The sequence below is a fragment of the Antechinus flavipes genome, chromosome 5, assembly GCF_016432865.1.
Source record: "Antechinus flavipes isolate AdamAnt ecotype Samford, QLD, Australia chromosome 5, AdamAnt_v2, whole genome shotgun sequence".
Taxonomy (NCBI): domain Eukaryota; kingdom Metazoa; phylum Chordata; class Mammalia; order Dasyuromorphia; family Dasyuridae; genus Antechinus; species Antechinus flavipes.
Genome location: NC_067402.1, coordinates 174,524,520 through 174,547,222, shown reverse-complemented (window position 1 = coordinate 174,547,222; position 22,703 = coordinate 174,524,520). Strand labels below are relative to the sequence as shown.

Genomic DNA, 22,703 nt, shown 5'->3' with positions numbered 1-22,703 from the left:
TACAAGGGAGAAAGAATTGTAAGATGTAGTCCTACATTAAAGAGTTTGCAGTCTAAAAGTAGGGATAATCGGATCACAAATTTAGGCATTAGATAATTTTACATCTCAGAAAACTGAGGTACAGAAGTCATACAAAAAGTAACAGTTATGTAGTGCAGAAAATATGTAAATAAGTGCTATAGGAGTTTTTTTAAAAAAGACCTTAGGCAATAGGGATTTTAAAGACCATCCAGTTCAACAACCAATATTACAGATGAGAAAAAAGAGATTGTGACTTGTCTGTAATCATATGACTACTCAGTACCTGAGAAAAGATTTAAACTTGGGTCCTCCATCTACTTTATGATACTGCCTTTGTCCCCTTTCCTTCATTTACATAGCCATTTCTCTTGTATCCCTAATGGCCTCTCTTCTAGACTATTTCAGAAGTCTCTCTATTACAGATGACTGACCTTCCTCAAGTCTTTTTTCCCCTGCCTCAAGTCTTTTGCCATTTTAATCCATCATCACACAGTTACTAAAATGATTTTCATAAAGCATGGGTCTCAACATCATGTCATCTCTCTCTGAATAGATAGACTACAGTATAGCTGCCAGTTATCTCAGTAATCAAATATAAATTCCTCTTTTCCTTGTTAAAAGGTGTTCACAACTTGACCCCTTCCTGCCTTTCCAGTCTTATTCTGTTGTACTCATTCTATGGTCTAGACATGCTGTCCTGCTTGGTTTTCCTCACATACACAAGATCCAGTCACTATATCTGTTTGTTCTATTGCTCCCATGTCTCAAATTCTGTTCTTATTCATCTTTCCCCTCCTGGAAACTTTCCTTCCTTCTAAAACTCAGCCCAATTGCTACCTTCTTCAGTTCGTCCTCTCCTCTCCTGGATCTGGTTTCTAATCCTTTCCCATTCAAGGTTACCTTATGTCTGCAGTGTGTCATAGACAGACAATCAGACAGATAGATAAATAGATAGATACTGTGAGTTCTTGTTGTCTTCCTTGTTAAAAGATAACTTCTTTGGCAGCAGGGAGAACACTTTTACTTTTGTATTTCCATTGGTTAGCATAGTGACTGGAATATAGTAGATATTTAAATGTTTATTGATTGATTCTTTACCTAGCAAAACATCATCAAAGAGCATTTAAAGCATCTTTTTTAAGGACCATCCTATTATTCTATGAAGTGAAGATGGAAACATCTCTGGGGACTTCTGATATATTATATATACTAGGAATTGCAAACTAATCTTGTATAATTTTTCTGCAGTTTGTTTTATAAATTTGTTAAATTTTGTTGTTTTCTTGAGCAAACATTGGTTCAAGAAGTATCAATTTATACAATAGATTGAATACTCAAGTAGATCTGTACTCAGCCAGGTTTTGGTTTCCTATCTTTTAAAGTAGGAAAAACAGCCAAGATCTTCAGAAAAGATCAACAGCTATCTACATGGGATCCCTTCTCCCATATTTCCCACTGCTCCCATACATCCAAGTGGGATAGAGTAAATATTCAAATATGACATATAGGACTATTCTCATGGCTTTCTTAAGAATTCTAGTGAACAACTTGCTATTGAATTTAATTATTTCTGCATTTCAGTAATGATGTGATTAGTATTTTTAAAGTAGAAGGTTCTAAATTTGTAGAGCAATTTTTCAGAAATTAATATTTATTTTCATGTACATCTTTTGAAATACAGATGTCTTATACCTAGACAACTTAACCAAGACACCAAGATTGAACAGAACAAATCTCTCATGTATATCAAACACAGTCCCTCTTTCATGTGAAAGATCAGACTATGGAGAAGTGAAAGATGAGTCTGCTTTGGACATAATACTCAAAGGACAAAAGTAAGACAAAAGATTATGGGTTGAATATATGTCATTAAACAAAACTTAAATGTTTAGAGGACAGAGTAATTGCTTTCAGAGCAATTTTATCTTCTCAGATTTTTGGTAGCAATGTAAATTCTCTAATTTCGGATGAAGTAAACTTTTAAAATTATGCAGCAATTTTCACATTTTTTCTACAACTAGTGCAGTGTTTTACACATAGTAGATAATATAGAAAGATTTGTTGAACTGAAATCAAATAGTATTCTTTTTCCTTTAAATTGGCATGCATGTTACAATTTCAAAAGCAAACTGTGCTACTTAAAATGTTTTCTGTTATTCCAAACCCTACCAAGTCACTTGATCAAACTGCATACTTATTTTGGTTATCAATTCCTAGGAAAGGAAGTGTTAGCTTGTGAAATTTTCTCTGATCTATATTTTTGCTAGAGTCTGAGCACTTGTACGGATTAAATAACTAACCTTCTACACTCAGAAATTTAATTACATTGCTATCCATTGTCTTCCCCAGAGAAGCTTCACTTCAGCAGCCAAGAGTAAGGAAGCAAAGTTTTGAATTGCAAACTCTTTATTTTCATTTTCACCTGTCATCTCTGTGGCTTGTCAGCTTTAGTTGACAAATTCAGGAATGTTTTTGCATAATGCTTCATCCTTCAGGATTTAGAGAAGGTGAAATAAGGCTATTTTATAATTTAGGATGCTGCCAAAGACATATATCTATTCCTAGTTTAATCCTAATTAATTCCTAGTTTAAGGAGGAAATCTACAGTTTTTCACTTTTAAATATTCAATTCTATCTTCTACTGATAGGTGCTCAGTCATCTCAGTTGGCATTCCAAACAACTACATATCTTTTTGCTTCTGCCACAATGGATGATGTATGTGGGAAGGTGAGTATTCGACAAATCTTCTATCCTTTTATCAGGTCTTTTTTAACCTGTTGTTGCTCTTTTGAGTATTTATTGTCTTAATATTGTAGATATATTTTTTAAAAAAGGAAAACTGCCTGGTATATAATTATTTAAACAGACAAATATTAATCTAGTGCCTATAATATGGCAAATATGTATTAAGCATTCGATGGGAGATAGAAAGTACTTTTCTTCCTCTAAAGAAATCATTGATTTAAATAGGTAAAATTGCAGAGAATTAAGAATTTAACTATGTGCAATTGATAATTAGTAGGATGCTTAGTCAAAGGAAATAGATAAGTGGAACCTCAGTAGAAATTTGCTAAAGAAAGTAGGTCATAAGCTAGGTGTTCAAAGGTATGGTATTATATGCCTATATGTTGGGGAAAAACATTTCTATTAGAAGGATAGCATAAAGATAGGTTTAGAAGCAAAAATGATTATGGCATGCACATATAGACATTTTAAAAACTTTTTATTTTCAAAAATATATGCATAGATAGATTCTAACATTCATCCTTGTAAAACCTTCTTTTCCAATTTTTTTCTCCTTCCCTTCTCTTCATCCCCTCCCCTACACGGCAAGTAATTCAATATATGTTAAACATGTGTAATTCTTCCATACATATTTCCAGAGTTATCATGCTGCACAAGAAAAATCAGCTCAAAAAAAGAAAAAAATGAAAAAGAAAACAAAAAAAACCAAGCAAACAACAACAAATAAGTGAAAACATTGTTATAATCCACTCTATGACAAGTATAAGGATGTTTTTAACCCTGTTTCACATTGAGAGCACAGAAGAGTATATTGTGGAGGAAAAGGAAATAGTTAAATAGGTTAAGTGAGGTCAGAGCATAGAGACATTTGAAAACCAGGAATTAATGATAATGAGCCACTGAACGTTCTGGATCAGAATAGTGACCTGAAATAGCATTTTAAGAAAAAATTAGTCTGGCATCAGTATCTAGTATAAACTAAAAGGAAGGAGAATCAAAGCAAAGAGGCAGTAACTAAAGCTAACTTAGATCAGCAGCTTCAAGAATATAGAGAAAAGAGAAGGATCCTAAAAACATTTCCAATGGAACTTCAGTGGTGTATTTTATATAAGCAATGAAAGAGAGGACTGATTTGAGAGTTTCCAATGCTTTTTCATCCGAGAGACTGGAGTAGTAGCGCTACTACTCCCTGAAGAAGGAAGTAATTATACTTTTATTCTCTGGAGGAAAAGTGAGAAAGAGGCAGGCAGAGACAAATAGAGAGAAAAAATCAAAGAAAGAAGACGAGTGGGGAAATAGAGAAGAGATAGAAAGAAAGAGAAAGAAACAGAAGATAGGGATAAGAGAAGTAAAGAGAGGGAAAGGAAATGAGAGAAAGGGAAGGAGGAAGAGAATGAGAATGTGGATATTAATTCTGGGGATTCTGATGAGAAATTTTAGAAACAGGCTGCTTTGACCCTCAGTTTACTTGTCTAGTTGGTTCTTAGATGGATATGATGAGGCCATATGGAGGAGGAATTTGAAATTCTTCATAACCTGTGGCTTACCTAATGTTGAAATCAAAACTAAATTATTTCTAGAGATAGCTGTTTTTCAAGGTCATGGCAAAAGAGTATTGCGCTAAAAATGGACTTTGAGTATTGAGTACAGTACTAAATGCTGTAAAAAAGGATATGGTGGGATCTGTTGTTCACTTGAGTATTGAGTACAGTACTAAATGCTGTAAAAAGGATATGGTGGGATCTGTTATTCACATACCAATGATTTAATGAAGCCTAAGGACTCCTTATCAAATATATATTTAAGTGTACAAAATACCTTAAATTCCAAGAGAAATGTTGAGTTTTCAAAATAAAAAGTTCACAGACCCCAGGATAAGAACTTTTCTTCTAGAGTATTCCAATTCCATAGAGTAAAGACAAACTATATAATGAGCAATTAATTAATGGAATAGTTGTTCTGAGAAAAGAGAAACAAATGAAACCTCTGAAGAAGCTTCATGAGAAAAGTGGGTCATGAACTAGGTCTTAAAAGATGTATAGGATTTTATACACACACACACACACACACACACACACACACACACACACACATATATATATACACACACATGAATATGCTGCACCCAGAACTTCCAGTGATATTTTCATTGCCAAATATAGGGTCATTTTCTCACTCCTCAATCTTTTTGACCTCTCTGTAGCCTCTGACCCTGCTAATCACTTATTTCTCCTGAATATAAACACTTCTCTAGGTTTTCATGATACTATTCTTCCATGATTTACTTGGTTGATCAATTCTTTCTGCAATTTCATCTAAGTCATACCTACCAAACATAGGTATCTTGACATCTCTGGCCTGCCCTTCTTCTCTTCACCCTCAGTGCTATTTCATCTGGTGATCTCATTAGCTCCCATAGATTTAATTATCTCTTTGCAGATGGTTCTGAGATCTATTTGTCTAACCCTAACCTCTCTTCTGACCTCTAATACTACATCATCAATCGCCTATCTTTAACTGGATGTTCTATAGTCATTTTAAATTCAGCATGTCCAAAAGCCATTATCTTTTCTCCCCAATTTTCTCCCCTTCTTGACTTCCCCATTACTGTGAAGAATACCATCCTCTTCCCAGTCATGCAGGCTTGCAACTTAAGTCACCCTTAATTCCTCCTTATCCCATCATATCCAATCTCTTGCCAAGTTTTGTCATTCTACCTTTATTCCATAGAATTCACTTTTCTCCCTATCACCTCTAGGATCAACTATAAACGCTTGTTTTGAATTTTAAAGTATTTCACAATCTGACCCCTTTCTGCCTTCACTCTTTTTACACTTTACTCATTTCCATAAATTCTGTGCTTTAGTTGCACTGTCCTTTCTGTTCCTTGAGAGCAAGCAAAGTATGTTCATACAAGGTATATACATATCTTCATGTATGTATATACATATCTGTGTGTATGTCTGTGTGTGTGGAGAGAGAGAGAGGGAGGGGGGAAAAGAAGGGGAGAGAGGAAGAGGGAAGGAGCAAGGGGGAGTGGGGAGAAAGGGAAGGAGGAAGAAAGAGGGAGGGAGAGAGAGATAAAGGGGGAGGGGAGAGGACAAAGAGCCGAATGTGAGGTCCTTGAAGTCAGGGACTTTTTTACCTTCTTTATATCCTTCCCCCTCAGTGCAGTGGCTTATATATAATAAAGTCCTTATTATATTCTTAAAAACAAATTAATTCTACTCATCTTTTTCCTAAATTCTTCCCTTTCCCATACTTTCCTAATTTCTGTCAAAGGAACTAGCATCCTTTTCATCTCCCTTGTTTGTAAACTCAGCTTTATCCTGAATCATTCACTCTCCCTTACCCGACATATCCAATCATTTTCCAAAGCTTGCCATTCCTACAACCCACCTCACATCTGACCAGTTCTCTCCATTCTCCCAATCCAGTGCATACCACATACTGATGCCAGAGTACTTTTTCTCAATCTCGGATCTGACATTGTGAATCCTCTACTTCATTAACTCCAGTGGCTTCTTATTTTCTTAAGATCAATTATAAATTCAACTTATCTTTTAAGCTTTTAACAGCTTGCCCTATCCTGTCTTTTCAGATAGGAAAGGGGGGAGGGAGGGCATTATTCTTCTTTTCACACTCTTCAGTCTAGCCAAATTGACTTTTGTTTTGTTCCTCTTACAAACATGACACTCTGTCTCCCAACTCAGTGCAACCATCATGCCTTGAATGTGTTCCTTCATTAACTTCACTTGATAGACTCATTCTCTTCATTTAAGAAAGAGCTGATACATCAACTTCTACATGAAGCCTTTACTGACTTTCTTTACTAATAGGACCCTCCCTTCAAACTACCTTGTTTCTTAATACTTTGGATATATTTATATTTGTTCACTTTATATTTATGCTGTATATATCTATATATGAGTTTGGTATTTGCCCCCATTATTAGAGCCTTGAAAGGCATAGTTTGGTTCCTAGTAGCTGTATCTTCAGTACCTAGTACAGTGAGTGGTAGATAGTAGACACTTAGTAATTACTTGTTATTTGGTTGATTGATTCATCAGGAATCCTCTTCATATATGTAGTTTTTGTCATAAAGATCTTGAAGAGATATGTAAGAAACCAAATAAGGTGATAGTTACTGAATTTCTGGATCATCTTTTTTCATTAGCAAAAATGTCTGGTATTTTGTTCATTGTTTAGAATTTTCCTTAATTTTAGATACTTCAAAAATCTGATTTAGCAATCTCAAAATTGTTTTACTTCTACCATGGAGCTCCTCTATGAATACTGTGACATTTATAATCTTAGTTTTCCTTTTCTGCCATTTCTATTTTCAAATGTAATACATCAGTAATCATAATGTTGTGATCCAAATATGGTGGCTCCACATTCATTGATGGAGAAAATTTTGTTTAAAACTCTTAGCAAACCTCTTCTATTTTTCATTTATTTTCTGTCCTTGTAGTTTCATCCTTAAAAACCCTCAGCTCTTGTGACTTAATTGGATTTCTTTTTTTTTTCAATTTTTTTATTTCAATATGAACATAATTTTGTACCTAAAGTAAGATTTTATAAAAAAGTTTTTTAATTGTTTTTTTATTCCTTAGCTAGTATATTTTTACATGACTAGAGATTAAATTTTGTTGGCTGAGGTAATTTCTTGCTTCTTTTAGCCTCTTCATTATGGAAACTGGTTTAATCAGATAATCATCCTTGGAAATTGATGTGTTAACACCTATTCTTTTATCCATGTTCCATTTTGAAGTAGCTTATGAAGAAGTCAATGTTCTGTCTTCTTATCTTTACCTCTTGTAATTTAATATTGATTTTTGTCTTTGTTCTAAAAATAACTTGGCTGTAAACAGAGAAATAATTCAGAAATGACTTCTCCATTGATAACAAGCCATTTGCTGCCTGTTAAGATGTAGTCAGTATATGCACTTTTTAAGTTATGAATATCTTAAAGTATACCTGACATGGGTATGAAACGCTTACAAACATTTGGCCATTTTCATTTCATTATTATGAGCTGCTTTTACTAGAATATTTTTCACCATACTCCACTATGCTCACCTTTTCATTGAAGTCATTGAATTTTAGTGTATTTTCAAATATAATTTGAAATGTCTAATTGAGTTCTTTCTGTGTTCTCTACAATCTCATACTTTGCAAAAAATATTAGCCTCATGTTCTGCAACAAAATGTAGAATAAGATAGAATTATCAGGATGTTGGTCTTTTAATAAATACTTGTAATCAGTGTAATATGAGATGAGATCCATTGAAATTTTTATTTTTACTTTTACATATTGAAAACATATCAGTAAGTACCTTATTTGCCTCTCTTTTACAAACTTGTGAACCATCCATTTAGCATCAAGTACCTTTGATATTTTAATTTGCTCAAGAGTGAAAATATCAAGATTTATATCACTCACTTCTGATAGTAGAAGCTCATCAGTCATTGGACAAATATGTTAGTTTTAGAGTATCAAAGGTTCAAGTTTAAAGGCTATTTAGGAACTATTTGATGCCTTAGCATTTGTCTCCTCACACACTAGTCTACCATAGTTATTGAAAAAGTAGAAGATTACAAAGGACTGGGGATAATTTCCCATTTTTCCTTACTTTGTTAATTGCCATGGCCAAAAAATTTTATAATCTAGTGTCTAGCCCTAGTGGTAAGTTTTCTAATGATAAAAATGTTTTATAGCATTTTAAGGCTTAGAAAAGACTTTGCATACATTTTCATTTGATCCTCACAACAACCTTGTGAAATACGAATTCTTATTTGCATTATACATTTGAGGAAACTAAGGTTTACATTAAATGCCTGTTCTCTTAAGAGGTCATCCAGCTAGTAAATGACAAGAGGTAGGATTAGAATGAAGATCTCTTCCAACTCAAAGCCTAGTACTCCTGCCTCTATATTTTATGATTTCGATTACTCATGAATACTACAAGGGTGCTATTTGGTTTAAGAAATATGGAATTTAATTATTCCAAAGATGATTTCTTGATTGTTAGGGTATTTGATTGAACTTCCAACTCCAAATATTTTCATTTGCTGTCCTCAGCACTTATAAGGTTCTTCTTCCTTTTTCCTTCGTAGTTTCCTGGCTATTTTAGTTTCTTTAAGTCTAAGCACGAATTCCACTTTCCTGATTCCAGTTAATTCTAACTATTGATCATTATAATTTATCCTGTAGACAATTGTTTGCATGTTCTTTTCTCCATTAAATGGTGAACTCCTTGAAAGAAGGGGCTATCTTTATATTTCTAGCAGAAAGCTTAGTGACTGACACATAGTAGGATTTTAATAGATTTTGTTAACTATTTCTTATCTATATTTGGCACACTTTTAAAAAACTGATAGTCTTAGATAATTTTGTGGGAAGTTCTAATAAAACTATTGAGCTTACCAATATGAGTATAGTTAGCTTTCTGAAGACAAGAAGGGGAAAGCTTTGGATTGCTTGTATTTTTTGCCCATTCCCATGTTGCTTTACCATTTGAGAGTTTTCAGAATCACACATAAGTAATAAACAGAGAGGATAACACTGAAGGCTGTTCAGATAAATTGGAAATCAAAGTTATACAAATTTGTCTTTATTCATAGGAAATAATATGTATAAAGGTTTGCAAACCTTAAAGCTCTATGTAAATATAAATGATACTATTTTTTAGCAACCTATAACATTCATTCATGTTATAACTTCTTGGGGAAAAGCTGGAATGCTGGTGTGTCGTGATAGAGAAAAGAACTTAAGTTCAGTGGGGAAAGTGGTGAATTTTTAATTACAAGATCTGAGTTTGCACACACTGTCTCTGGTACTTCCCACCTTTGTGACCTTAAACAAGGCATTTCACTTATTGGCTGTCTCAGTTTCCTCATTTTTATAATAAGGTGGGATCAAGTGACCTCACAAATCCTTATCAGCTCTAAATCCGTGATTCTATGGATTTTTTTAATTCAGTAGCTATCCAAGCTATCCTAATAGTATCTTGTTTTAAGGATATATGTAACCTTTACAAAGTGAGTGAATAAAGAATATTCTTGATTGTAAAAAGATTGGAGAAGAGTTCAAGAAGGCTAAGACTTATGAGAAATTTATTTCAAAATAGAAGGTATATCACTAAAATTTGAAGGCATGATGTGCAGTTAGCCAAAGTTTTTTTTAATTTTAAATTGCTATTTATTATTTTATTTCAATTCTGTTAGCTATTAATCTATTAGATTTGATCCTTCCAATCTTTGATGATATTGACATGACTGAGCCATTTCTGTATTTATCATATTTTCAAATATAGTTAATAGTGATTTAGTTGGTTCAAGGCTTATATGCATATGGGAAGACTCAGCTCTGTTTTGTTTTTTATTTAAATTTAAATTTAATTTGTCTGATTGTCTCATCAGAAATATTCACTGTTGATATAAACTTTAATCTGTGAGAAAATTTGTATTACCAAAGAGGGTTTTGCTATTTTAGACAGAAGGATAAACTCAAAATCAGACAAACTTAAATATTAAAAAACCTATCCAAAAAGTCTTCCCACATGCATAATTTTTTGAAAATTATTGTATAATTGTATTATTGAATAATAATGATGAAGGAATCTTGAAAAGTAATCTTCTCCAGCTTCTTTCCTTTTTACAGTAACTTTTTGATTTCTTATTCTATAAATTCTATGAATTCTTATAAATTCTATAAGTTATGCAATGATTGAACATGTGTATCTATTTTTTCTGGGGGTTTTCTGTGGCCCAACATATACAAGATTCTGTTCTCTCATTGCTTCACTCTGCCCCACCCCATTCTGAGGTTTGCTTACCACGAAGATATTTCTATGCCTTGCATTTCCATTCAAATGTTATGCAGGTTAATATTTGAATGCCCTGAACAGAATGAAGGTGTTTTTGTTCTACCATGTTTTATTATAATATGCAGCATTTGATGACTTTTTCATCATGTAAGTAAGCCTTTTTTTTCTTTTTAAATTGTTTATTATTTTTAGCCTTTGTCTTATATTAATTCATTAATTTCTGCTTCCTGAATTATTATATTGACTGTAGTATAAAAAGTTCACAGAGGTTCTTTTCTCTTTTTCTTTTTTGGTCTGGATTAGTAATTTGGTTAAAAAAGACTTGGCGTATTAATCATACTAATTAAAAGAGCAAAACTATATGAACACATTGGTAAATTTTTATCCATGATATTTGTCTGCTTTGATAAACACTTTTACCCATTACCACTAACTTAAAATTATCTTACAACTATTATATCTGACATATTTTTTAATGTTCTGTCTTAGTTTTCTTGGAACTCATGAAGAAATTAGTGAATCTAGTTTATTTCTTAAAGTTCAAGTTCACTGTATATTCTTGTCTATTTCTAAGTTCTTGGGTTTACACAATTTGATAGTTTGGGATTAATCTCTAACCCATTTACCTGTTTGATTCATAATCATGTGCACAATTACTCTCTATGGAACTTCCCTACAACTATAAATTTATTGTTTCTCTAATGAGAATAGATGTTTAGAATGATCAAAAGCACTCTGCTGTAGTTTATAAAAGTCTCACTGAAATATTTCTATTGAAGGAGTGAGAAGAATGACTCAGAAGAAAATTAAGGCACAATTTTTGCTATTGTAAATAGAATTGAAATTCTTGACTCTGCGGACTGAGTGTGGATTAAATGTATAGCTGGGGACAAATGTAATTAATTCTTGCATTCTCTGATTTGATTTATATGTTTACAACATGAAGATGAAATTTAACATTTTTAATTTATCTTCAACTCAATTCAAATATTCAGATAATCTTTCACTACAAGATGATGGCTTAGTTTGTATGTTTGGCAAGCATAAGTCTTAACAAAGTCTTTCAAAATCTTTGCTTAGTTCTTTTCTTAATCAATAAGAAATAATTTAGTACTGACTATGTGAAAAACACTATTGAAGGCTCATGCATGATACAAGTACCAAAAAATGTAAATAAACCCTACTTCAAAGAACTCTCATTCGAAAGAGGAAAATCAGTATCGATGTAAATATAAAAAGAACACATACAGAGTAACTAAACACAAGATAATTTGAAAAGGAACTACTAATTGTGAAATCAGTAAAGACTTAATTTAGAATAGATAGCCATAGCAAAGGCACAGAGACCAAGGCTCTAGTATGGTGTTGAGCAGAAAAAGGACAGTTTGGTTGTATTGAAATGTGTTAGAGGATATTTCTAATAAGACTACTTAGAACGATTGGACAAGAGAGAGACTTGAGGCAAGAAGACCTATGAGAAGTGATGGATGCTTGAACTTAAATGATAGCTGTATGAATGAAGAATAGGTCATACGTGAAAAATGTTGAGGTAGAAACTGCAAAGCTTGGCAGTTGTTCACATGTGTGGAGTTATGGGGAGAAGAGACCAGGATAATGTTGAATTAAGAACCTTGAGAGATTAGAAGAATGGTGGTATTCATTATTTGAAATTAAGGAAGTCTGCATAAGAGGAAAGTTTGGGAAGATAATGAGTTCAGTTTTAAACTTATTAAGTTTGAGGTGTCCATTAGGCATTTAATAATGTAAGACTAAAGTTCAAGGTAGAGACTAGTGCTGGAAATAATACATATAAAGAGAGTATCCCAAAAGTTTTAGTGCAATTCAAAATCACTATATATAAATATGCATATATGTGTCCATGAGCATGTATCTGTGTATAAACATATATATGTACACGTGTATATATGTGTATATATACATACACATATATATTATTTGTGTAGAGATGAAGCTATGGAAGCTGATTATAGTTACTAAGAGAAAATTTAATGAAAAAAGAAGGAAGCCTCAGACAGAACTTTGGAAAACATCTATCTACATATTAGATGATTAGTAAGTGGAAACATCTTTCTATGCATTAGGTGGATAAAAAGTTGACACTCAAATGAATTTTATTATGAAATGTTACTATCCTGTTTTGATATTTCATTGTGCTGTGAAGATTATGAGAGGTCATCAAAGGCTAGTGCAACATAGCATAAATACTGATACATTTTATAACACTGAAAAAGCTTGGATTAGTGATATTTTGTGTGTCTGTTTTTCAATAGACAATATAACTAAATTTTAGACATACTCATACCAAATCATTAGTAAGTGACTTTTTATGAGCATTCCAATTCAAGAACACCATCCACTAAGGCATGGAAAGGCTTTGTCCTGTGTCAGGAGTACCCTACTGATGAAAACTGATTTTTTTAAGGTTTTAAAGTAAATTAGAAGGCTGTTTTTGCTAAGCTCGTCTTTAATTTGGAACAAGCTGTATAATCGTAGCTTTGCAGAGTTGAAAGGGACTTCAGTCATCATCTTATCCAGTTCTCTTCTCTACAACACACTTTACAAGCAATCATTTTTTAAAGGGCTTCTCACTTTAGGGAACCATTATCTCCCAAGGCATTCCATTCCATTTTGGGATAATTCAAATTGTTAGAAAATTTTGTTTTGTTTTCTTTATGTTAAATCCGACTATCTAAATGTGTTAGAAAATTGTCCTCATGGGAAGCTTATAACAGAAAGTCTATGGAACATTGTTAATATTTAAATAATTACAGCATTTTATAATGAACTTTGTGTAATAGTGGAATATTTAAATAGCTGCTTTTGCTATGTCTTTGGTTTTCCTTAAAGAATGTCCACACCTGTGAATCCAACTAAAGTTTGGTAACCTGACTCCAGTAGAGATTTGAATCATTCCAATTTGGAGTTTAAATTATATTTTTGTTAGTTTCATATCAGCATTTTTCTAATTTAAAAAGTAAATCTTTGCAACAGGGATTATTTTACCTGAGAAAGAGAATATTTAGGGGGTGACATAGTAGACTTCATATTTGCAAGGCTGTTGTTTAAAAAAGTATTTGACATGTTTCTTGGCCCAGGAAGATAGGGGGAAAAAAGAGAAATGGATAGAAATTTGAAAAAGGAAAATTTTGACTTTAATTCAAGAAAAAATTTCATAATAATTAAGGCTATCTAAAAATCTGCTTGGCTAGTTGTGGTTTCTCCTTTTTTTTTTAAACAATTCTTTAGGCAACATTAGGAATCTTCTAAGAGAAAATTGTTTTTTCAAATATAAGTTGGTCTTAGGGACCAATAAGATATCTTCTAACTTTAAAACCCTATGACTCCATGATTTGCTGATCCTCCCAATTTTGGGGATTCTCATCTGCTTCTGGTTACTTTGCATTATATCTATCTTTTGACATATTGTTATCCCCTTGGGAGAAGATAAGTTCCCTTACAACAAGCTTTTGTTTCATTTTCAACTTTATGTCCTCAATACCCAGCAGAGTACCTTTCACATAATATGTACTTAATAAGTGTCTGTTCATTTGAATTAAATGTGTTGAACATAAATCACAGAACCCTACTGTGGTTTTCATTGTTTAGGGAAGTGAAAAGACAGAACAAGGAATAAATAAGCTAACTTTTGTTGATGATTTAGTTTGAATTTTTCTTCATTTTGATGAACTGCTTGCCATATTTAAATACAAATTAGCATGCCACATTAAAATTAAATTAAAAATTAAGAGAAGTGAGAAGTCAAAGATTGCATAATCAAACAAGCAACAATAGGTATTGAAATCCTTCCAGAGTTATTATTTTGTGATGTAGAACAAATATATAAATAGGAATTTGAGATATTTATTTGGAGGGTTAATGTTACTGTTTATGTAAAATTTATTCTGTTCACTAGATCCTAGCCTGGCCAGCTTGCTTCCTTCTGTGTGCCCTCAGATTTACAAAGTATGGATCAAATTTAAATCTTGTGATTCACTTTTAATTGTGATTTACTTTTATTTTTTATATAAACTCAGAACTTAACTTGAATCTCTAAGATAATTGTTCAAGACTGACTATACTTACATTTATACATAGAAACTTAATATATTCTGCTTGTGGACATTTGCTTCCAAGATAACTATACATTTGTGTTTTGTAACTTGGTTATTTTCTAAGTCCCCTCAGTTTTCCTTTAAATTTCTACCACTCTTATACCTTTACAGGTAAGACTGTTTACAAATAAATTTTGAGAAATTATGAACATCGGTGACTAGAAACCTAATACATATACATACATATACATATACATATATATATATGTTTAATGGATTGAACCTGTCTAGTATATAAATTGAAACACATCCGCCTTTACTATAATGCTAAATTATCACAAAAGGGAAAATTGAATATGTTTTGATTTAAAATCACATGAGCACCTTTTGTAAAATGAACATCATTTTGAATATCCTTTTGTAAATTTTTTTAAAGGAGAACCTCGTTCATCAGTTACCACCTGAAGATTTGCGGCAGGCCAGGTTTGCCCATCTTTTTCTTTACATGTTCATTTGCATTCTCTAAGATAATTTTTTAGCCACAATAACCCTTAAAAATGCTACTTTCATATTATTGGCAGTGAATATCCTGTACCACCCCTTGAACACATTTCTTCTGTGAACAATACTGTTGCTTCCAGTGGTAAGTAATCTTAGAAAAGCAATTCTGTGTTTTATGTTGAAATGTACAAATAAGTACTTAGGCAAATGATATATTTGCAATGTATTCATTTTGTCTGCTTCCTCCTTTTTGTAGATTCGAGCTCTGGATTTTTGACTATCACCTCGGATCATCTTGATTCCAAAGTACAATGTGAAATAGAGGAAACAGCACAATCAGCTTCTATAATAATAGAAAATCAAGGTGAGATGGAAAATAGCAAAAGGAATTGTTTTTATCCTATGACTGTACATAGTCAAACTATTTTCTCTGAGAATTTTGTAACAGAAAGTTAGAAAATGCTACTGAATTTCTAGAATTTATATTTTTTCCCAATTTTCTACTTTTCCACACTTTCTTCAAGGATACCACTATCATTTCAGTTATACAAGTTTTTAATCCAAGTCTTACTTAATTCTTCCTTCTCCCTTACCCCACATGTCTAGTTAGTAGATAAATCTTATAGATTCTACTTTAATGACATCTTTTCTATCTGTCCCCTTCTTTCCATCAAGAGTTGAGCTCCCTCATTTTACTGATAAGGAAATTGAGGGCCACAAGGTCACACAAGTAGTATATGTCAGAGGTAGAATTTTGTCAATTCTCTAGCTAGTCTTCCTTCCATTATATCATACTGCAACTCTCGTTGAAATACTCCACAATTTTGTTCCTAATTAATTGCACTTGTGTTTCTCTCACCTCAAGCTTCTATGTAACAGACCTGGAATATATTTTCTCTTCATTGCTACTTCTTCTACTTCTTTGGCTTAGTTCAAACAAGTGCTAAGTTATATTCAAATATTTCCTGCTTCCCTCAGCTATCAGTACTCTTTCTCTCCTGAAACTATTAGATATTTGTTTGTGTGTGTACATATTGTAATCCCTGTGCAAAATCTCAGCTGTCTGAAAAAGGACTATTTTTTCTTCTTAATTTTTTCTTTGTATCTGTAACCTCTAGCACAGGTTCTTTCATATTGCAAGAGTATGATAAATATTTGTTAAATTTAGTTAAATTATAAGCTAGAAAACTAGGGGATAAGCATGGCCTTGTTTGCTTTTTTTTTTTTAATTTCTATAAGGACAGAATGAGAGGAAATAGGTCTAAACTATAGAATGGAAATGTTTGATGACATTTTCTTAATAGTGGTAGTGATTAATAAAAGAGGACCTATGATAACTTAACTATTTCCCTGGGTATATTTAACTCAAATCTAATTTTTTTCAGAATGATCTAGCATTCAGTCTACTCAAAGGATAATGATATTACCTATACAACCTTTGCAATTACCCCTACAACCATGTGTCTCTGAGAATATGATGTGGCTTTTAGCCACTTTTAGCTGAAGACCACTATATTTTTGTTCATTGAGAATCTAGGTCACCAAATAGGAGAAGAGAAATAAATTTCATTTCAGATAGTCTAAGCTAATAAATCAGTCAATAAACATTTATTAAGTGCCTGCTATGTACCAGCCATTGTGCTAAGTACTTGGGAAAATAAAAATGGTAAGTGGGAATATAAAAGTAGGTAAATGATAGTTCTTTCCTCAAGGAGTTTACAATCAAGTGAGAAAAGGAAACAAGCAAACAAATATAGGAAATAATTGGGAGAGAAGGCACTAGGATTAAATGAAGTTGGGAAAGGCTTACTGTGAAAGATGGGATTTTATTTGATACTTAAGGGAAGCTAGGACAATAAGGAGGTAGCTATGAGGTAGAACATTCCAGTCATGTGATATTCAATAAAAATGTCTTAAGCTAAGAGATGAAATGTTTTGTTCGTAAATAACAAGGATGCCAGTATCACTGAATTGAGGAATATATGCTGGAGGAAAAGGGACAAATAGGAGAAGGCTAAGTTATAAAGGACTTGGAATGACAAAAAGAGATTTCTTGCCAAAAGAAAATTCAAGTAACTGGACCAGGATCCTTTTTGCATCTGTCAAATGAATATGATATACACTATAGTTGAGATTTTTCATTTTAAATTTGTTCACATTCTAAATGTAAAAAAAGAATAACCAAAACAACTTTATCACTAAATAATTAATATTAATGATCAACATTGATCCTAAAGGAGATATGAGAAATTGTACCTCCCTCCTGTTGGAAAGCAGTCTGAAGCTATTGATCCCCCCTCCCCCCAAGCAATAAACTCTTGATCCTCTTTGACCAAGCAATACCAAGGAGATCAACAAAAAAAGAGAAAGCATCTATATATACAAAAAAAATTTCATAAAAAGCTCTTTATGTAGAAGCAAAAAACTGGAAATTAAAAAGCTATTCATTTGTTGGGGAATAGTTAAAAGCAAATTATGATATATACATGTAATAGAATAATATCAAAATGGTTTTAAGAGAAAATGTCTGAATGAGCTGACATAGAGTGAAATGAAGTTAATCAGAAGAACAATTTAAATAATAAGAATAATATAATAAGAATAAGGAAAAACAGCTTTGAACAATTAAGGAACTTTGTTCAATCCAATGATAAACTATGATTCTAGGAGGCCAAAAATGAAACATGCTACTCTTCTCCTGATGTGTGATGGCCTCAAGAAACAATAACACATACTTTGGACATGAGCAACGTTAGAAATTACTTTGCTTTACTATTCATCTTTTAGAATTTTTTTTTCTTTTCTTTTGGTTCAGTTGCGAAATGGGACACGGTATGGAGAAAAAATGCTTGGTTATTGAAACTTTTAATTTATCTGTTTTTTTAATGCAGAGGCAGAAAATATAAATGTGGAGCATTTTCTATATACTGTCAGACATAGTTGACATATTGATTAATTTTTCTGAGCTGTCATTTTCCTCTTTCTTTTTTTTTCTTTTTATACAGGATAGAGTCACTAAGAGAAAAGAGAGGGGATAAATTTGGAAGTGAAAATGTTTTTTAAAATGTAGATTTTAAAAAATAATCATAATTGCTTTAAGATAGTGAAACTATATGAATTAAAAATTAGCTTTGTCTCTAATCTGTGACTCTTATGTAAAGAGACTAGCATTAAGTTAAAAGAAATCATTTCACATACCAGTCATATATATGGAATCCCCAATACATATTTATCAAATCACAAAAGGTAGCCATGATTCTGAAAATTGTTTATTATCTCTTTCCTAATTTCTTATTGATATAGTAGTAATATAGTTTAGATATCTCCTTTTCTCCTTTAACATAATTATGTATGTCCTTTCACCTATTAAATTATAAATTCCTTAAGAGCACAGATTGTGTCATCTATCTCTCCAGCACCTTATATATAGTAGGCATTAATGTATTTATCTAATAGAATTTATGAGAGTAAACAGTTCCTCCCTAAATAGTGCCATACTAACAATGCACTATCATTTTCATTTTTATTAGCAAATCATACCCATTGCCTTTGAACATTGAGGAGTTCTTTCTGTGAATTTTTCCATTTCTACTCAATTTTATTTTTTGGAGCTTTATGTACATTGATATATGGGTAGATTTATATGTACATATGTTTACTTCTTAAAAGCCCATAGTGACTGTTTACGTCCTCTTCATCTCTTTCTCTTAATTCTTTTTTATTTCATCCACTATTTTGTGTAATTTTTCTCACAGATAAAAACTTAATTAATGAAGATACTCCACTTCACTGCTCTGTGGATGAAAAGAAAATCACATTAAATTTGGTAAGAGATTAGACCTTTTATTATCAGTGATGATCATAGTAGATCTTTAGATCTAGTAAAGACTTTAGAAGCCATCTAGTATAATACTTTCATTTCACATACAAGGACCTGTATCCCAGAAAGCTTAAGTGACTTGCCAAGGTAAGTTAGTGAAGAAACAAGCTGGGCTTTTAACCCATGTTAACTAATTCCAAACTCAAAGCCCTTTATGATTATAATGACGATGATAATATTCTACATTTGCTTTGTACTTTTTACTTTTTCAAATAATTTCCACAAACATAATTTATTATTTATTTATTATCTGTCTATATAATAGAATTTATTAAACCCATATTTTGAAACTACTGTATTGTTGTTTTTCAATACTGCAAGGATCAACGATTTTGCCCTTAATGATACGTTTCTCCATACAACTTTCTAAACCAAATTCACCAAATGCTATGACCAAAAATAATCCTCACAAAGTAACTGAGAATGAAGCTCTTCCTACTTAGTTGGCTGCTTTTTGAATATCTTTAAATGTCCATCTCCAGGGCTTTCTTTGAAATCTCTTCAGCTTGGTAAAACTTGTGAAGATTGTGCAGTCTTTGAGATCTCAGGTTTCCCTCTACTCCATAATTTAGCCAAGGTGACCCTGGATTTGTAAAAACCATGCCAGCAGAGTAAAAACTGATTTCTATATGTAAGAGAAACACTGTTCTTCTATATTATTCTACTAACATGATTATGTAGTAAAGATTTTTTAGGAACTCTCATTCATCCTTGTATCCCTAGTGCCTAGCCTAGTGATTTACATATAATAGGGCTTAGTGAATATTTAATGAAGTAAATAGAATATTTTAAACATTAACTAAGTATTGCTAAATAAATTATTGTGATTTCATAGACTATCAAATGAATCTTATGCAATATAATTAGAACCCTGTTATATAACTATCAGTTTTACTTATAAAAGAGGTAATAATTTAATGTCCAACAAAAATAATATTCATTCCCTGTCCATCAGAATATATTAGCACATTTCAGGATAAACGTGTCAAAATAATCCTCAAAAGGTCTGTGCTTTCCTGCCTCTCTAGAAGTGAAGTAATGTAGTATGATAGGAAGAAGCACTAATCTAGGAGACTTCTATTCCAGGAGACCTGTATTCAAGTCTTGGTTTTGTTATTTTCTAGCCATATGAGTGTGAATAACTCATAAACCTCTCTGAACTACTTTCCTCATCTGTGGAATGGGGATAATGATACTTTTACTGCCTTCCTCTCAAGATTGCTGTGAGAAAAGTATTTTATAATTTGTGATACCATATAAGAAATATCATCACTATTAATATTTACAGTATTTCCCCTATCTCTGTTCAATATGCCTTTTCCAACTCTCTCTGATTAATAAAATACCCAAAATCTAATCCCTTCTCTTCTGTGGAGCTTTCATAGACCATTCTGAAACTACAGTAAGAGATCTCTCCTTTTTTCTAAACTCATAGCATTTAATTGCTAATACCTAAGTAATTAATTGATATAAGCAATTAATTATCTTATAACTGTTTTTGTTGCCTTTTACTTATTTGACTTCTCACATCTTTATGCATTATCTTCTTTAATAGATATATTACAATAGATAATAGAGTATACCACTTTCTATTCCCCAGGTTCTCAGACCTTTCCTTGCATATGCTAAATTAATATTAAATATCTATTGATAGGGAGAAAAAACCCAAAGCATTATAAATAACTGTATTTATAGCAGTACTCTGGTATTTTCTTATATCTTTCACTTCCAAAAAATTTTAGGAAACCAAAGAAGGACCTGAAACAGTTACAGACTGTAAAGAAGAATATACCACTGGGGGAGGTAAGAGAAGTTTTCTCCCACTTCTGTTGATGCAGAATCTCACCAAGAGAAGTTAAAATCTCATCATTTGACTTAAAACTAAAATTATAAATGGTAGCTGACATTTGACTCCATTTTTGTTCCGCCCTGTTTTGAAACATCAGTGAATCTATGATCTTATTGATAAAGGTTTCCCCCCAACAGTGAAAATTACAACCCACTCATATTTTTTTGACCTTGTTCCACTTGTGTCTATGTCAATCTGTAAATATTTCTCTAGGTTGCCTGACATTCCATGGGAAAGGTTGTCCATTGATTAATTGTTTGTTCTCATTATTGATTGGCCCATCTGTTTTTCTGATCCTTCATTTCTTTTCTGATATCCTTTAGAGCAATTATGAAGCCCTGAATTAAAACCCTGCTTCAGATACTTATGAGTTGTGTGATCCTGGACAAGTCACTTAATTTTTCTTAACCTGATTTACTTCAATTATAAAATGGAGATGGTATATTATCTCACAGAGTGATTTAAATTAAACACACACACACACACACACACACACACACACACACACACACACACACACATACACACACACATATACACACAGACATAGACACACAACTATATAATGATTTGCCAGTCTTAAAATTCCAAATAAGTATTATAATTACCAGTGAAGTAGCTCTATGGGTTTCCTATTCATCAGTATCATGGGCGGGAAACTAGACATTTTTTAGTTACTTGGCTTTTTCTGTATGAATCATTCAGCTCAAATTCTCTTGAGTGATTGATTTTAAGTCTCACCAGGAAGCGATGCAGAATTCTATAAAGGGAAAATCTGGAGGACCTCACCATTTTGAGGGAATCTATTGTCCTGGAAATCCTTCATGATCTTGGAAAACATCTTTGCCAAAAATTTGTCTCTTCTTTTATGCTTTATTTAATAGTAATAATTGTGGAACATTAAGACATTTATCTTTTTTATACATCTTTCAAGAATCTTATATGATTTTGTCATATTGATGGGACAAGCTTTTAAATATGTCTTTATTCACTTTGTTAAATATTTCCCAATTACATATAAAATAAAAATTTTTAACAATCATTTCCTAAAATTTTGAGTTCCAAATTCAGAGATACTCTTTTGAAAGAGATCTTAAAACAGCTTTTTGATCTAGCAGATCAAATGCTTTTTTTAAGGCAATGAGGTTAAGTGACTTGACCAGAGTCACACAGCAAGTAGGAGTCTGAGGCTAGATTAGAACTCAGGTTCTCCTAACTCCAGGGTCAGTACCTTATCCACTGTGCCACCTAGCTGCCTTCAAATGCTTTTTTGTAACTAGCAAACAATAAATGCAATGGAGACATTGTATTGTTTGTATCTTCCAATTTGTTTTGTATAACTATAAAGAAGTGGCATATTGTAGGATATCATTTAGAAAATCCTACCTTTTCCCAGGACCTTAAGCAGTTATACCTCAAAATGTTAATGTTAGATGGTTACCTTTCATTATTCCCATCTGCCTCTACACAGGTCTGAATATTTTTAATTGTCATTTCAGTTTTGTAAGCTATGATTTCTGACATATATGTGAAGCATATATAAAACAAAGTCTTCTGCCAAAGTGGTGTAAGTTCTTAAGTTCATTTCTTATAAAAGAATCCCTAATCTCCCATTTTTTATTTATTGAGAAGTACCTTGGCAAAGATTCAATCAACAAGTATTTATTAGGGCTTTGAATTTCGCAAGTAAAGATTACTGCCAAGAAATGGTGTCATATTTTTTCAGCATTCAGCTCCAGTAAGAGCTGTTGTGATATCCATGAATTTAAGAGACTCAAGCCACAGTTCAAATATTTTTGTA

The 22,703-nt window shown here is 32.2% G+C and overlaps 1 protein-coding gene across 1 annotated transcript in view; it reads left to right on the top strand.

Annotated features, from left to right (window-relative positions):
* IRAG2 (inositol 1,4,5-triphosphate receptor associated 2) overlaps positions 1 to 22,703 on the top strand; it is a 119,069-nt gene that overhangs the window by 69,792 nt on the left and 26,574 nt on the right. The window contains exons 21-28 of the mRNA XM_051962424.1: positions 1,703 to 1,856; positions 2,371 to 2,395; positions 2,609 to 2,749; positions 15,109 to 15,155; positions 15,254 to 15,315; positions 15,430 to 15,537; positions 18,929 to 18,999; positions 20,796 to 20,856. Of these exons, the coding sequence (XP_051818384.1) occupies positions 1,703 to 1,856; positions 2,371 to 2,395; positions 2,609 to 2,749; positions 15,109 to 15,155; positions 15,254 to 15,315; positions 15,430 to 15,537; positions 18,929 to 18,999; positions 20,796 to 20,856 (669 nt within the window). The remainder of the gene's footprint in view (positions 1 to 1,702; positions 1,857 to 2,370; positions 2,396 to 2,608; positions 2,750 to 15,108; positions 15,156 to 15,253; positions 15,316 to 15,429; positions 15,538 to 18,928; positions 19,000 to 20,795; positions 20,857 to 22,703) is intronic.